Consider the following 15581-nt stretch of genomic DNA (forward strand, 5'->3'; position numbering starts at 1 on the left):
AACATATCACTTATAACGACTTGAGTCAAGTACTTCAGATGAATGGTACCGTACCTACAGTAGGTCTTAAAGTTTGGTTTGTTGTCAAAAGTATGGCCACATGTTGAGGTTTAGGCAGATTTGAATACATTATTACAGTGTCTGAGGTTGTTCCCAATATTTAGTTAAAGACATTAACTGGCTGTCCATTGAGGCTATTACCGCTTGAATGCAGAGTAATTCCCGGAGCCGGTGAGGCTCCAGTGGGGACATTATGTCCACCAACAGAAAGGCTTAGTATTACAGATGAACCTCTGATTTCCAAACACATTTCCTTTATTGGCTATTTACAGATTAGTCAAAACAAGTCTTACAATCGAACAGCATCCAACCTTTATGTGTTTGTTTTTTCTTTCTTATTTTATTTATGCTGTAATTTATGATGAATGATTAGCTGTTGCAGTTCCCAAGTTGGGGTAATTAGAGTGTAAATGACCTCCGGAAGGTATTAGCTATCTACGGAGTCACACCTCTTTTTATTGCCATAGAAACCATGCCAACGTCCAGATTGCCCAGCATGTTTTCTGAAATGAAGCGATCTGACAGGGGAGCCGTCCAGTAAATTGGGGACTGGAATAAGGAAATTCCAATTACAACTGCAGCTGTTGGGTTACTATGGCACTGGGTACTCTGTGTTTGCTTGCATCTGGCTTAATACTGACAGTATTACCATTTTCTTGCCCCTTATCTATCACTGCAGTTCTGATGGACCTAGGGTGACTTATGTTTAAGCAGGAACATTCTATCAGCCACTCGCAAAAGAAAAGAGTGTTCAAGTCAAATTCATCTACCTTTTTTGAAAAAGAAATCTATTCAAATTCAATCCAGTTTGAGGCGTACCTTGTAAACAGTTTTATATTGAACTACAACCCTGAATGAGAGTCTGTATGGATGTGAATGTATAATGGGGGTACTGAGAGCCCATGGCCCGGGCCGTCTATCAGTTACGGTTAACGTGTTTATTATGAAAATCCTACAAACACAAGGGAGAAAATGTTATTTGCGCCGTGGCTTAACTGATAGGAAGCAGAGGCGACATGCATACCTCATATTTTTCGACACAATTCAACTCAGCTGTGTGTGCCGGATACTAACAAAAGCCTAGCGATAAGCGTCGAGACGAGTCGTCTTGATGAAGCGTTTACAATGCTCGACTCCTCTCCCGCCTGTTCGCCCTGACGGAGGTCAGCAGCCTGCTTTATCTCACATCTGTTTCCTAGGCTGCATAAACGTTTTGTTTACTGTCTGCGGATGGGGAGAGCCGTGCCCCTGGAATCTGAATCGGCCTGTATTCTCGACACACATCAATTTGCACAGAAGCTGAAGCAATAACGCAGTGACGCTGATGCCCATAACGTCCACCCTGTCTGTCTCTGCGTCGTAGAAAGCCGACGCTGTGCATCTCCTCTGAGAGGGTAAGATCGTGATGTTGTTAGAGAACACAACCCTTTTTTGCAGTAATTAAAGTTTGTCTCCGTGGCAGCAGAGGCCTTTGTGGTAATGTTCTGAGACGTGGATAATTGCTCCGAAAGATATGAGGCTGCCTTCTAAAAGCAATTTGTATTTGCAGTTTGTACAAACATCGCTCAAACATCGGGCACCTGCTCAGAAACCCAGTGCACGCACTGCAGTAATACAACACATGAATGTAATAGCGTAACTCTATCAAAGTGGACATTTGGCATTTGTTTTCTAATCGGATTTATCTCTGTTTTTCTGTATTAGACTACATTGGACTACGTTTGCACTGTACATGGGTAAGGTTTTAACTGTATCTGACTGAAAATACTATGAAGTCATCGGCCACCATGTTTTTCTCTTGGTCTTCACGGGGTTCTCTCATCACAATTTCATGTGGACATCATTCAACATATTTGGACACCCCTTGGATATTGCACCTTGGTGATAGTGACATGGACAATGTCAAACTCTGTATCTTGTTGTTTCAGTCAGCGCAGCGAGGGCTATCCAGATTAAACTCTATGTGGGCCTAAGCACACAACATTAGTATTCTGTGTGTGTGTAACTACATCATGTGCTGTAAGTCACTTCGGAATGGCAATGCCTCCTGTCTGCTAATGACAAAGTTCATTAAGAAGCTGATAATTACCAGCCTAATATCTGTTGGCTGCAGTGTGAATGGTAGAGAGCTCTCGAGCACTGAGTGATTCGCTCACCCTGACTGCGATTTTTTTTCCGCTTTTGTTATTCAGCCTGTGAATTCCTCTAGGGACGGTTGCCTGCTTGGTCTTTCGCTGACACGGGTAGAATAAAACATGATATCGACCAATAAACAATAGAATAATTCCCATGAAAAAGCTTCCTCTAGCTCCAAAACTCCTGAGAACTCCATATGGATACTAAATAAGCAATCGTCTAGACTTTGACCAAATTTTCCTCTACAACAGTGTCGGACAAATTCTAATTTGACCCTCAAAGTGATCAAAACAAGACAGAAGGAGAGCCATTGTGATGTGCCCGGGACAGCCTGTTCCGCGGGCACGGACACTGGCACGCCTCTCTCCCGGAGCCCTCCTCACTGACCTTGTACGGCAGGACGACGGCGGAGCCCCCGCTGATGCCCACGATCGGCACGGCCGTCTGCGTGGAGATAAAGTCCAGGATCTGCGCCACGGCCTCCGAGCCGATGTTGTCCTCGAACACCACGCCATGCACGCGGTTGGCGGCCAGCGTGTCGCAGATGCGCGTCAGCAGAGCCCGCGGGTTGGTGTTGTTGACCAGCACCGTGATGGGGTTCACCTCCAGGGGCAGATCCATGAAGTTCTCCCGACTCAGCCGGCCCTTGATCTCCGTCTGGTAGGCCGAGCCGCTGAACACCACCGCCACGTTGACCGCCGGCGTGGGCGTCCCGTACGGCCGGCCCCGGCAGCAGAGGGCAGCGCAGAGCAGCAACAGCAGCAGCGGCGGCCACCGAGGGGAGTCGCTCAAGCGGCCTAGACGAACGCCCATCTCAGTCGCCTACTGCCTGAGGGAGGGAGGGAGGGAGGGAGGGAGGGATGGAGGGAGGGAGGGAGGGAGGGAGGGAAGCGTTCGGCGGGCGTGGGGTGGGAAGAGAGAGGGAGAGGTAGGGAGAGGGGAACAGAGAAAGAGGGGAGGGGGGGTGCGGGGGGGGTAGACATTAGATACAGGTCCCTTTTTCACCAATTTATTATCTGAAATGTTGTGATAATGCTTAGTAATCCCTCCCGGCTAGACAACCACAACTGCAGTTTGTTTAGAGTCAGCGTATTTGGAGAAAAGGCCCTTTAGCCTCCCCTCTGCTCCGTACACTGTTGTGCCTCTAAGCCTGAGAGGGCCGTGAGAGCCCCCATTAGAAGTGGCCAGATGAGGAGCCCAGGGACGTACTTTTCAGAGTGCAACACGATGCAGTGGCCAGGTTGCACTGCCTTCTGTGGCAGCTGCCACCCCTCTACTGTACTCTGCAGTCCTACCCAGCAGATGGTGGCTGCTGTTTAATGCAACAAATGGAGAACCAGAGGATTTGTTATTTCTCTCTCGTGACAGGTTATTTTGTCGTTAAAATTCACTGCGCTGCTGCAGAGCATTCCAACTTAATCTTTCTAAAAAAAAGTCTGCATGCATGGGTATTTTGTGACGTGAACAGGTGCATGCCGTGTTTGGGCCACAGAAGATCATAGGATTGTATTATTATGACAACTCTGCAGAAGGGATGGTTGAAGCTACACAACTCAAATTAGTGTACCAGCAAGTTTTGTTTGTGTGTGCTAAAATTGACTTCACATTTATACATGATTGGTTTGATACTGTCTGCATTCACTTAGTTTTTTCCTGAGATGAGCAAGTAAGCGCTGTTTACAGAATTACTTCCAGACTGAAATGCGCTTTCCCAAATGACAGAGTACGTTTGCGGATTCACTTTCAGATTTTAATTACAGTATGCATCCTAGCTAAACTATTTCCAGGCAATTCATTCAACAATTACCAATCGAAGATCTCAACCAGAAACCCAATACAATCTTTTGCTTTCCAAAAATCATTACTGGTTGTTTCAGATATTCACAGCTTTGGGGGACCCCGGTGAAAAGAAAAGAGAATACACTTTTCACATGAGCTCAGAAGTCATGAAGTCATATTCATTCTGCAGTAGCATTATACTACTCCCACTATTCCATTGGCTAGTGTATGGTTAGCCGCCATGTTGATCTGTCAAAGGGACTCAGGCTTTGTGTCTTATCTGTCCAACTGCTGCCTGTGGGCCTCTGTGTCTATATACGCCTGACACACTGGGACCTGCCACAGGGACCTGATTTACCATGCGTTTGAATCTTGAATCACAGTGGGGTGAATACAATGTAATCCTCTGTAATCCCCTGGCGGCCGTCAAGGCCCACAGCATGATTGTATCACCCTATCAAGAGATCTGGGATGACAGGCAGGGGGACCCACAGCAGAGCAGTAACCCCCCCCCCCCACCACCACCACCACCACTACTACCACCAACCCTACACACACACACACACACACACACACACACACACACACACACACACACACACACACACACACACACACACATGTACACACAAAAGTAAGATGCACTCACTCACTCACTCTCTCATTCACTCACTCACTCACTCACTCACTCACTCACTCACTCACTCACTCCCTCCCAGTCCTCTACCCCTGCATAGGGATGACAGGCTCATGCTATCATTGATGGAGTGTGTTCACGTACAAAGTGGTGGTGTTCCCCAAAGAGTGGTCGGATGGGGTGATAGCTGTCTGAAACGCTACTCTCTCCCTTCCACAGGAGCAAAGGGCTTTCTGCACACTGGTTGGGGCCATTATCAGTAGAATATGGAAAGAGCGCCATTATACTGCATAGTCATTTGGAATACTTATTACTGATTAATGTATGGTTTATGGGGATGGACATACCTAATTAGAAAGCTTTTATAGATTCAGTACCTGATCAAAAATATAATGTGTGCTGTGCAGATTAGCGTACGTGTTTCACATCTTCATTGAATAAATATCCTTTAACAAAATTTGATCTGTCACTGCAGGACTCAGTTCAGAGGCATTTTGTATTCATTTTACGATAAACCCCCGGTCCACATCTGTGTTATTTCTTAATGACTTGTCTCAAGGCCTTTCGCATGGCTTAGTTTAGGATTAATGTATTTGAAGGGGAGCCACCTGTACGTGTTAAAAATGTTAAAAAGTTTTGACCTTCCACACGTTTAATCAAGGTGGAGAAACAGCTGAGGCAGATGTCTGAAGGTTAACTGCGTGAGGGATTACTGGAGCAAATGTGGATGTGGAATTAAACGGAACAGGGAATGAGTCATCATCGACTTAATCAAATGGTTTCGTTTTTGTCGATATGCCCCTTATTACCAAAGTGTGTGGCAAACAGAGTAAGACCTATTGTGAGGTGATGAAATCACAGAAAAGTCTACTCTGGCCCCAATAGGACCACACCTGACAAGATGAGTGTAGCTCGAACAAACTGAGATTCTACCTCTGCCAAGTTCTCCAATGTTGAACTATTCTGTCATGAAACCTGTTTATTGTTGCATGGCATATCGCAGTCGTGGTTGGTCATGACCCAAAGTCCACAAAATACAAAGAGGCTTTGCCGCTGCGCTGGAGCTAAATCCTCCCCAAACCGTAGCAGTGCATACAAGGGTTGGGAGGCTTTACTCCCTTGTTAGGGATCAAAAAGAGAACTGTGGAAATGTTTTCTACTCAGAGATATTGAAATGCGCTATGTACATCAATCACATTGTATTATCTGTTGGATTTTTTGGGGGCGACACACATAGTTTATTTTGCTTCTCTGTCAGACGATTCGGTCTGACTCGTCACGACGGGACACGCGCTGTTTCGCTCGCTGAAGACCCCAATAAACCTCAATAAACTCTACTGGAATCCTGCGGTTGTGTGCTCACACTTGCATAATGGCATAGCTTGTGTGCTCACAATTCTTTTGAATAGTTTGAACCTCTGCCAGCTCAATGCTATTTCCTCAATTAATAGGCTTATAAACTTGTCCCTTGTGTAGGCTACCGCCGACTCTTCCTGTATCGCTGGACCTGCCTTAAGCCACTGCTTGGCTAGGGCTCCTTGTCCAATGAAGAGGATGACTACAGTGAGGATAGCGAGCTAGCTGGCTGTACCTCCAACACTGAGTTCTCAGAATGGGGGGTGGAGATGATGGCACTGATCTGGATTTCCTCCCTTCTGCCCAACCTGCTATGGTGGCGTGGGAGCCGAAGGATGAGGATTCTGACAAGTCGGACATGTCCTCCATAGAAGCAGTCCACAGAGGCTCCTCCGGTCTCAAAATGGAGCTCCCTGGGAGCCCTGCTACCGCTCAAGAGGACCAGGCTAGATGAGATAACCCTGAGGGTCGATCTCCCATCCGCGTGTCAGCGTGTGCCTTCTTTCAGAATGCCTCGATGCCGTCAAGGTATCTTGGAAGCAGCCACAGTGCAACTAGCAGAGACAACACAAAATGGTGTAAAATCTCTGACTCATGTCTATAACATACTATAATATATAGCCTATATATATATATATATTATTTTATTTTTTTGATATAAAAAAAATATATATATTAAATATATTTTATATATTATATATTATATATATATTTTTTCCACATTTCTATTATAACGACTCATACTCATTGAGAGGCATTGGAAGGAGAATTATTTCCAATGTACTGTACACAGAGACACATAACTAAGTAATTCGAGCTGTAATCTCAGCCCGGATTTTGGGATGCACACCAGCCATGTCAAATGCGTTGCTCTCTAGAGATGTAATCCACTCCGCAAGCATCCCCAACTTTTAGCTCATTGGTTGGATATTTTTCTCCCACCCCCCTCTGATATGTGCGTCGTCAGCTCCACACGCTTTCACAGCTCTAGCGCTTGGTCCCGGCGACTCTACCAGTGGGAATTTTCTTCAGCTTAGTGACCTCTCTCACTTGGCTCTCCCTAAACCTACGTTGGCACGAGGGTGCAGAGACCAGATTAGATCAAAGCCAGTTCCACTGTTCCAGCCTGGCACTTACAAACAGCTCAGACCACTTTCCCCCATAACGCTGCATAGCACCGCTGAGCAAATCCCTGGTTGGACCACAAAGGTTATGTCATACCTTTCTAAAAACTGCCATCCAATAAAATAGTTAGAGAGGTGACAGGGGAAAAAAAGACATACCAGATTCAATATGTGTGCTTGACATTCTGCTTCTGTTTCATGGCCAGCAGTTGCAACTGTCTTAATCCTACACTCAGGATCTTCTTCACCTTGGCTCCCAGTCCCAGTGCAGTTGGGTTTACAATGTGGAAGTGCTTATCCCCCTCTAGTGGGTGAGATGGTGGAAGCACTTTCCAATTTGAGGACCAGTGTTTCTCTGCTGCTTCTCCTTCTCACACAACGGACGCTAACTGGATGGTAGGATGGTAGCTCCAGATATGTTATAACGACCCTCAATGACAGGGGGTGAAGTTTGTTTTGGTAACACCTGATAAATGAGTTTTGTTTTGTCTGGACTGACAGACACATGCAATTATGTCTGTCTCACGCCATTTCAGCTACTTGCGTTGTCCTAACAGGGATTGGTTGGAAGTGAGATGAGACATGTATTTACCTTTTTTTTACGGTTGTGGCACCTGTTCAGGAGCTTCTGCTTTGAAGTCAAGGCTTTGGACTGTGCTGTCAAAGGGCCAAACTCCCTGCCCAGCTCATTAAGGTGAGACCATAGTGGTAAATACATCTGGCTCACAGTGCTAAGCAGACTTAATGGGTGGTTTTGTATTCAGAGCAGGGATCTGCTGCTAGGACCTACACCTCTCCCATCCCTAGTAGCCTCTGGTCAATATGCTCCTTCCCTGGGCCTGCATGCTGGTGGCCCTGTGGCACTGATGCTGGTAACATATCCTCTCTCTCTCTCTCGCACTCTCTCTCTCTCTCCCTCGCTCTCTCTCTCTCTCACTCTCTCTCTCTCGCTCTCTCTCTCTGCTCTCTCTCTCTCTCTCCTCTCCCTCTTTCTCTCTGTCCTTCTCTCTCTCTTGTGTCCCCATTTCTCATTCTTTCTTTCTGTCTGTGTCTCTTGTCTCTCTCTCTCTCTCTTGCGCTCTCTCTCTCTCTCCCTCCCTCTCACTCTCTCTCCCTCTCTCTCCCTCTCTCTCTCTCTCTCTCTCTCTCTCTCTCTCTCTCTCAGTGGAACCGCTGCCGACCACCTCAACATACCAAACCGACCATTATCACCTTTTAGACTTTAGGAAGCTTTTCTGTATCATTAGACCTACGTATGTATTGAATGACGCAAACATTTATTCATTCAACATGTATTAAAAGTATTCACATTCATGAACAGAATGTGTACACCAGTACTGTACATGAAAATGGTATTACTGAATCATATATCATATATCAATTCCCTTCCAGGACTATAATAACTATACTATAATGTAGCAATAAATCTATCTTCCCTTCCATAAATTGTGCAAGTGTTCTGCATTACGGATTAGGTTATTAGACACAGTCTAATTGACAATTTGACCTTCACTAATACAAAGTCCACAAACGAATCTATCATCCGATCATTATGAAGGTCACAGTTCACGACACCTTTCATTACCTGTGATTATGTGCTTAGCTCGGCCGTGACCAAAAAGAATACAGGCGTTCTAAATCCTCGAAAATCCATTGCCACCTTGTATAATCAATATTCATTTTAAGTATAGTACAACATGCTGTCAGAATGAAATCGATCGTTTTACCACCTTTGAATCGGGCCAGGCACTTCTATATTGTTTTCCTTGATCCCTTCAATTCCCTGTCCTTTGACCATCTGTTGAGCCAGACATTGTGGTATTCATGGAAAAGGGAAAGTAACTTCTTTTCATCCGATTCTCCCTTCCATCAGTCCTCGGTCCTGCGTCAGTCCTGCGTCAGTCCTGCCAGTGGTTTTCAGAACGTGTTTGTGGTGTGATCCATCTAAAGTATCCTGCGACCTGTCGGATGAACAAAACTATGTTGGTCAGCAGATCCCAGGCTTTAGCTGCCAGGTGCAGGGGGGTCATACACCCATTATTTCTGAGGGGGTTTCAAAGAACGTGAAGGGAAGGAGAGGGGGAGTCCCCCCCACACACCCCTCAAAGTTAAAAGACTGTATTTTTCAAACACCTGAAATAAGCTTTTTTCCTGCCATCTAGAACCAGAATCATTCCTAATTTTATGTCCAAAATAGCTAGGCCAACTTCAGGTAGCGAGTATTTGTATTCATTCGTTTATTCGTATGAAGTGGGAATCAATAGTCTACATAGCTTGATCAAATAGTTTACAAGTACACTAACCCCCTCCAGCAGCTCAAATCAAATGAAGCGCTGTGTGTGTCACACTGTACACTCTCTCTCCTCCTCTGTGTCTGACCATACTGCACTGCACTAGAGTATCTCCATCCTGCCTAGGCATCCCTTTAGCTCTGCAACGTGGAAGCAGACACTTAACTAAGGAGACTAGGGGACGTGCCCCCTTAACGAGTGCCACCACGTGCCTTTCTGCCCCCTGACACCTCTGCCCAGGTGGATCAGGCTGCGTCCAACCCAGTCTTTGGGAGATCACTGAACCAATCTATCTCCAATAATGTAGGTCCACAAATTCGGATGTGAAGTAATGAAAAAGTCAGTAACGTAATATCAACATGGATCTGTAATCCTCAATGTCAAAAGCTCTAGCACTATGTTTCTAGACTTCGATCAGACAAGATTCAATATAGGCTGTAATGCACAAGTATTGCAGGATATTACCAACATTCATAGTACTGGGAGCGAGCTACAGAAGGATAGATTATAATGCATTACAGTGACTGTTTCACTTGGTGTTTAATGTGTGATACATGTTTTCTACCCATTGCAGATAGCGACCAATATGGAATAAGTGAATGGAGCAGGGCCTTATGGGAATGGCGAACAAACTGATACAAATGACACACACGCACACACACGCACACACACACACACACACACACACACACACACACACACGCACGCACGCACACAGACACACACACACACACACGCACACACACACACACACACACACAAACACACATTTCACACACACTTCTTGTCGGCAACCAATCAATATGTTAAAACTTTTATTCAGAACATTTTAAATACATTTAAAATCAATGCCAAAATATTGCAATGCAATGGATTCGGTGAGTAATGTCCACTACTACCTAGTTAACTATAACACTAATTTACATTTTCATAGATTTTCAACAACGTTGAAATCTATTTACATTTTTCAGAATAAAAGTCGAAACATTTGGTCGGTTGCCGACTTGTTCCCGCTTTCACCAGCTGCTGCCACACATATGTGCAGGTGTTGTATTCCCAGCACTCCAAACAGAGACAAGACGATATTTTATGTGTTAACCTTGCCTCGTAAAGACGACACCCCACAGTGCACAGGGTCGGTGAGATGTTGACATATCGGCCCCCTATCTCAAATCAGACACTTGCACCTGGTTTTCCCTCTACTGAGACGTGATAACTTGTATTGTTGTCACATTATATCAAGGTCAATATTCAATTCAATTTTACCTTCCAACGACTGGTGACACCGGCCTATCTGATGCAGTGTTGACTCTTTCAGCTGTGACTCACTACTACGCTACGCTATGTCGTTGGGCCGGGGTGATTTGGTGGTCCTGGGCCGGAGCGGATGGCAGCGCCACATGTCAGACTGTCACATCCCTGACACTTTCCCTCCCTGCAGGCTCACTCCTTTATCTCAGGCTCCCATATTTTCCGTATCATGGCTTCATGATAAACTGTCACATAAAAAGGATATAACCTACAGTCGTCACCCCCTGTCCCATATTCCACCGTGTCTTCCCCCCCCCCCCCCCCCTACATGACAAGCTCCCTCCCCAGTGGAACCCCCCACCCCAATAGACATTTTCAATCCCGGCCACCACTGATTTATCTCCTACCCTCCCTGACCTTTGGGGAGAGAATCACATCAAACTGATACACTCAATGATATTAGTTTCTGTCCCAGTCCTAATAAGGACCCCCCCCCCCACCCCCCCCCCCCCCCCCGGGATGCTTTCTTCTAAGCCGCCAGCGACGGCATGGTGGACATATTTCAGACATGCTGTTGCATTAAGTGTACATGACAAGTGATTGATCTGCCGAGGATTGGAAACCCAGCCCACTGTAATCTCGATAAATCTGACAGCCAATGATCCCTCCCGCTGTTTCAATGTTTCTCCATGGGAGTTTGGGGGTGGGGGCAGGAGGGGGGGGGGTCTTCACTCAGGCCATCAGATTCAGTTAGGGAGACGCCATAGGCTTCTGCCAATGTTCTGGTTTGGCTGTGAGGAACATTAGGGTCTCTTCAATGGTATACGCATGTGTAGAGTAGCATGGGGGGGGGGGGTCATATGTAGAGTAGCATGGGGGGGTCATGTAGAGTAGTATGGGGGGGTCATATGTAGAGTAGCACGGGGGGGTCATATGTAGAGTAGCATGGCGGGGGGTCATATGTAGAGTAGCATGGGGGGGTCATATGTAGAGTAGTATGGGAGGGTCATATGTAGAGTAGTATGGGGGGGTCATATGTAGAGTAGCACGGGGGGGTCATATGTAGAGTAGTATGGGGGGGTCATATGTAGAGTAGCATGGGGGGGTCATATGTAGAGTAGCATGGGGGGGTCATATGTAGAGTAGCATGGGGGGGTCATATGTAGAGTAGCATGGGGGGGTCATATGTAGAGTAGCATGGGGGGGTCATATGTAGAGTAGCATGGGGGGGTCATATGTAGAGTAGCATAGAGGGGTCATATGTAGAGTAGCATGGGGGGGTCATATGTAGAGTAGCATGGGGGGGTCATATGTAGAGTAGCACGGGGGGGTCATATGTAGAGTAGTATGGGGGGGTCATATGTAGAGTAGTATGGGGGGGTCATATGTAGAGTAGTATGGGGGGGTCATATGTAGAGTAGCATGGGGGGGTCATATGTAGAGTAGTATGGGGGGGTCATATGTAGAGTAGCATGGGGGGGTCATATGTAGAGTAGTATGGGAGGGTCATATGTAGAGTAGCATGGGGGGGTCATATGTAGAGTAGCATGGGGGGGTCATATGTAGAGTAGCATAGAGGGGTCATATGTAGAGTAGCATGGGGGGGTCATATGTAGAGTAGCATGGGGGGGTCATATGTAGAGTAGCACGGGGGGGTCATATGTAGAGTAGTATGGGGGGGTCATATGTAGAGTAGTATGGGGGGGTCATATGTAGAGTAGCACGGGGGGGTCATATGTAGAGTAGTATGGGGGGGTCATATGTAGAGTAGTATGGGGGGGTCATATGTAGAGTAGCATAGAGGGGTCATATGTAGAGTAGCATGGGGGGGTCATATGTAGAGTAGCATGGGGGGGTCATATGTAGAGTAGTATGGGGGGGTCATATGTAGAGTAGCATGGGGGGGTCATATGTAGAGTAGCATGGGGGGGTCATATGTAGAGTAGCATGGGAGGGTCATATGTAGAGTAGCATGGGGGGGTCATATGTAGAGTAGCATGGGGGGGTCATATGTAGAGTAGCATGGGGGAGTCATATGTAGAGTAGCATGGGGGGGTCATATGTAGAGTAGTATGGGGGGGTCATATGTAGAGTAGTATCGGGGGGTCATATGTAGAGTAGTATGGGGGGGTCATATGTAGAGTAGTATGGGGGGGTCATATGTAGAGTAGCATGGGGGGTCATATGTAGAGTAGCATGGGGGGGTCATATGTAGAGTAGCATGGGGGGGTCATATGTAGAGTAGTATGGGGGGGTCATATGTAGAGTAGCATCGGGGGTCATATGTAGAGGAGCATGGGGGGGTCATATGTAGAGTAGTATGGGGGGGTCATATGTAGAGTAGTATGGGGGGGTCATATGTAGAGTAGTATGGGGGGGTCATATGTAGAGTAGTATGGGGGGGTCATATGTAGAGGAGCATGGGGGGGTCATATGTAGAGTAGTATGGGGGGGTCATATGTAGAGTAGTATGGGGGGGTCATATGTAGAGTAGCATGGGGGGGTCATATGTAGAGTAGCATGGGGGAGTCATGTAGAGTAGCATGGGGGGGTCATATGTAGAGTAGCATGGGGGGTCATATGTAGAGTAGCATGGGGGGGTCATATGTAGAGTAGCATGGGGGGGTCATATGTAAAGTAGCATGGGGGGGTCATATGTAGAGTAGCATGGGGGGGTCATATGTAGAGTAGTATGGGGGGGTCATATGTAGAGTAGCATGGGGGGGTCATATGTAGAGTAGCATGGGGGGGTCATATGTAGAGTAGCATGGGGGGGTCATATGTAGAGTAGCATGGGGGGGTCATATGTAGAGTAGCATGGGGGGGTCATATGTAGAGTAGCATGGGGGGGTCATATGTAGAGTAGTATGGGGGGGTCATATGTAGAGTAGCATAGAGGGGTCATATGTATAGTAGTATGGGGGGGTCATATGTAGAGTAGTATGGGGGGGTCATATGTAGAGTAGCATGGGGGGGTCATATGTAGAGTAGCATCGGGGGTCATATGTAGAGGAGCATGGGGGGGTCATATGTAGAGTAGCATGGGGGGGTTGTATGTAGAGTAGCATGTGGGGGTCATATGTAGAGGAGTATGGGGGGGTCATATGTAGAGTAGCATGGGGGGGTCATATGTAGAGTAGCATCGGGGGTCATATGTAGAGTAGTATGGGGGGGTCATATGTAGAGTAGCATGGGGGGGTTGTATGTAGAGTAGCATGTGGGGGTCATATGTAGAGGAGTATGGGGGGGTCATATGTAGAGTAGCATGGGGGGGTCATATGTAGAGTAGCATGGGGGGGTCATATGTAGAGTAGCATGGGGGGGTCATATGTAAAGTAGCATGGGGGGGTCATATGTAGAGTAGTATGGGGGGGTCATATGTAGAGTAGCATGGGGGGGTTGTATGTAGAGTAGCATGGGAGGGTCATATGTAGAGTAGTATGGGGGGGTCATATGTAGAGTAGCATGGGGGGGTCATATGTAAAGTAGCATGGGGGAGTCATATGTAGAGTAGCATGGGGGGTCATATGTAGAGTAGCATGGGGGAGTCATATGTAGAGTAGCATGGGGGGGTCATATGTAGAGTAGCATGGGGGGTCATATGTAAAGTAGCATGGGGGAGTCATATGTAGAGTAGCATGGGGGGGTCATATGTAGAGTAGCATAGGGGGGGTCATATGTAGAGTAGCATTGGGGGGTCATATGTAGAGTAGCATAGGGGGGGTCATATGTAGAGTAGCATAGGGGGGGTCATATGTAGAGTAGCATGGCGGGGGGTCATATGTAGAGTAGCATGGGGGGGTCATATGTAGAGTAGCATGGGGGGGTCATATGTAGAGTAGCATGGGGGGGTCATATGTAGAGTAGCATGGGGGGGTCATATGTAGAGTAGTATGGGGGGGTCATATGTAGAGTAGTATGGGGGGGGTCATATGTAGAGTAGCATGGGGGGGTCATATGTAGAGTAGCATGGGGGGGTCATATGTAGAGTAGTATGGGAGGGTCATATGTAGAGTAGCATGGGAGGGTCATATGTAGAGTAGCATGGGGGGGTCATATGTAGAGTAGCATGGGGGGGTCATATGTAGAGTAGCATGGGGGGGTCATATGTAGAGTAGTATGGGGGGGTCATATGTAGAGTAGCATGGGGGGGTCATATGTAGAGTAGCATGGGGGGGTCATATGTAGAGTAGTATGGGGGGGTCATATGTAGAGTAGCATGGGGGGGTCATATGTAGAGTAGTATGGGGGGGTCATATGTAGAGTAGTATGGGGGGGTCATATGTAGAGTAGCATGGGGGGGTCATATGTAGAGTAGCATGGGGGGGTTATATGTAGAGTAGCATGGGGGGGTCATATGTAGAGTAGCATGGGGGGGTCATATGTAGAGTAGCATGGTTTTAGGAATTCTAAGCCCAGTAGGTCTTTTACAACCTCAGCAGATGTGAAATAATGTAGCTCTAGTATTCTGTTAGTTTAGTATTCTGTCAACACCACCCGAAGGTCCCTTGACAAATGATGTGAAACGTGTGACATTGTCAGTGTTTGTCTGAACGTCAAGGTGCGCAGAGCACTTCAGCCATCAAGGACTGATATGATTGGCACATCATGCAAATGCCCTGCAGTATAGGAACATCCATCAGCGTTCTACCACATTTCAAAATCTAGTATTGACAAAATAACTGTGTTGTGCACCAAAACAACGAAATGCGCATCAAATACGATACATGTGAATTAATCTTAAGCAATTCCTGTCTGATCTTATTCAACGCACACCACGAATGACCACCAGAGTTGGCGAAGGCAGAAGCAGTCCACCCAATTATTTCTTTAAAAGCCAAGGACATGGGAACATGTGTTTGCCTGTCAGTGGACATAACGTTGATAAATATCTCCTATCCCCCTTATCAGATGTATAGCACCACCGCGTTTGCTTGGTCAGCACAC

The 15581-nt window shown here is 46.8% G+C and overlaps 1 protein-coding gene across 1 annotated transcript in view; it reads right to left on the minus strand.

The window, feature by feature from the left end:
* Window positions 1–3009, minus strand: part of grin2ca (glutamate receptor, ionotropic, N-methyl D-aspartate 2Ca) — a gene marked incomplete at both ends in the record, with an annotated part of 36964 nt that extends 33955 nt beyond the window's left edge. The window contains one exon of the mRNA XM_080524511.1: window positions 2584–3009. Coding sequence (XP_080380637.1) covers window positions 2584–3009 — 426 coding nt within the window. The remainder of the gene's footprint in view (window positions 1–2583) is intronic.
* Window positions 3010–15581: the final 12572 nt, after the last annotated feature.

This window comes from Nansenia antarctica (genome assembly GCF_963989245.1).
Source record: "Nansenia antarctica genome assembly, chromosome: 2".
NCBI classification, from domain to species: Eukaryota; Metazoa; Chordata; class Actinopteri; order Argentiniformes; family Microstomatidae; genus Nansenia; species Nansenia antarctica.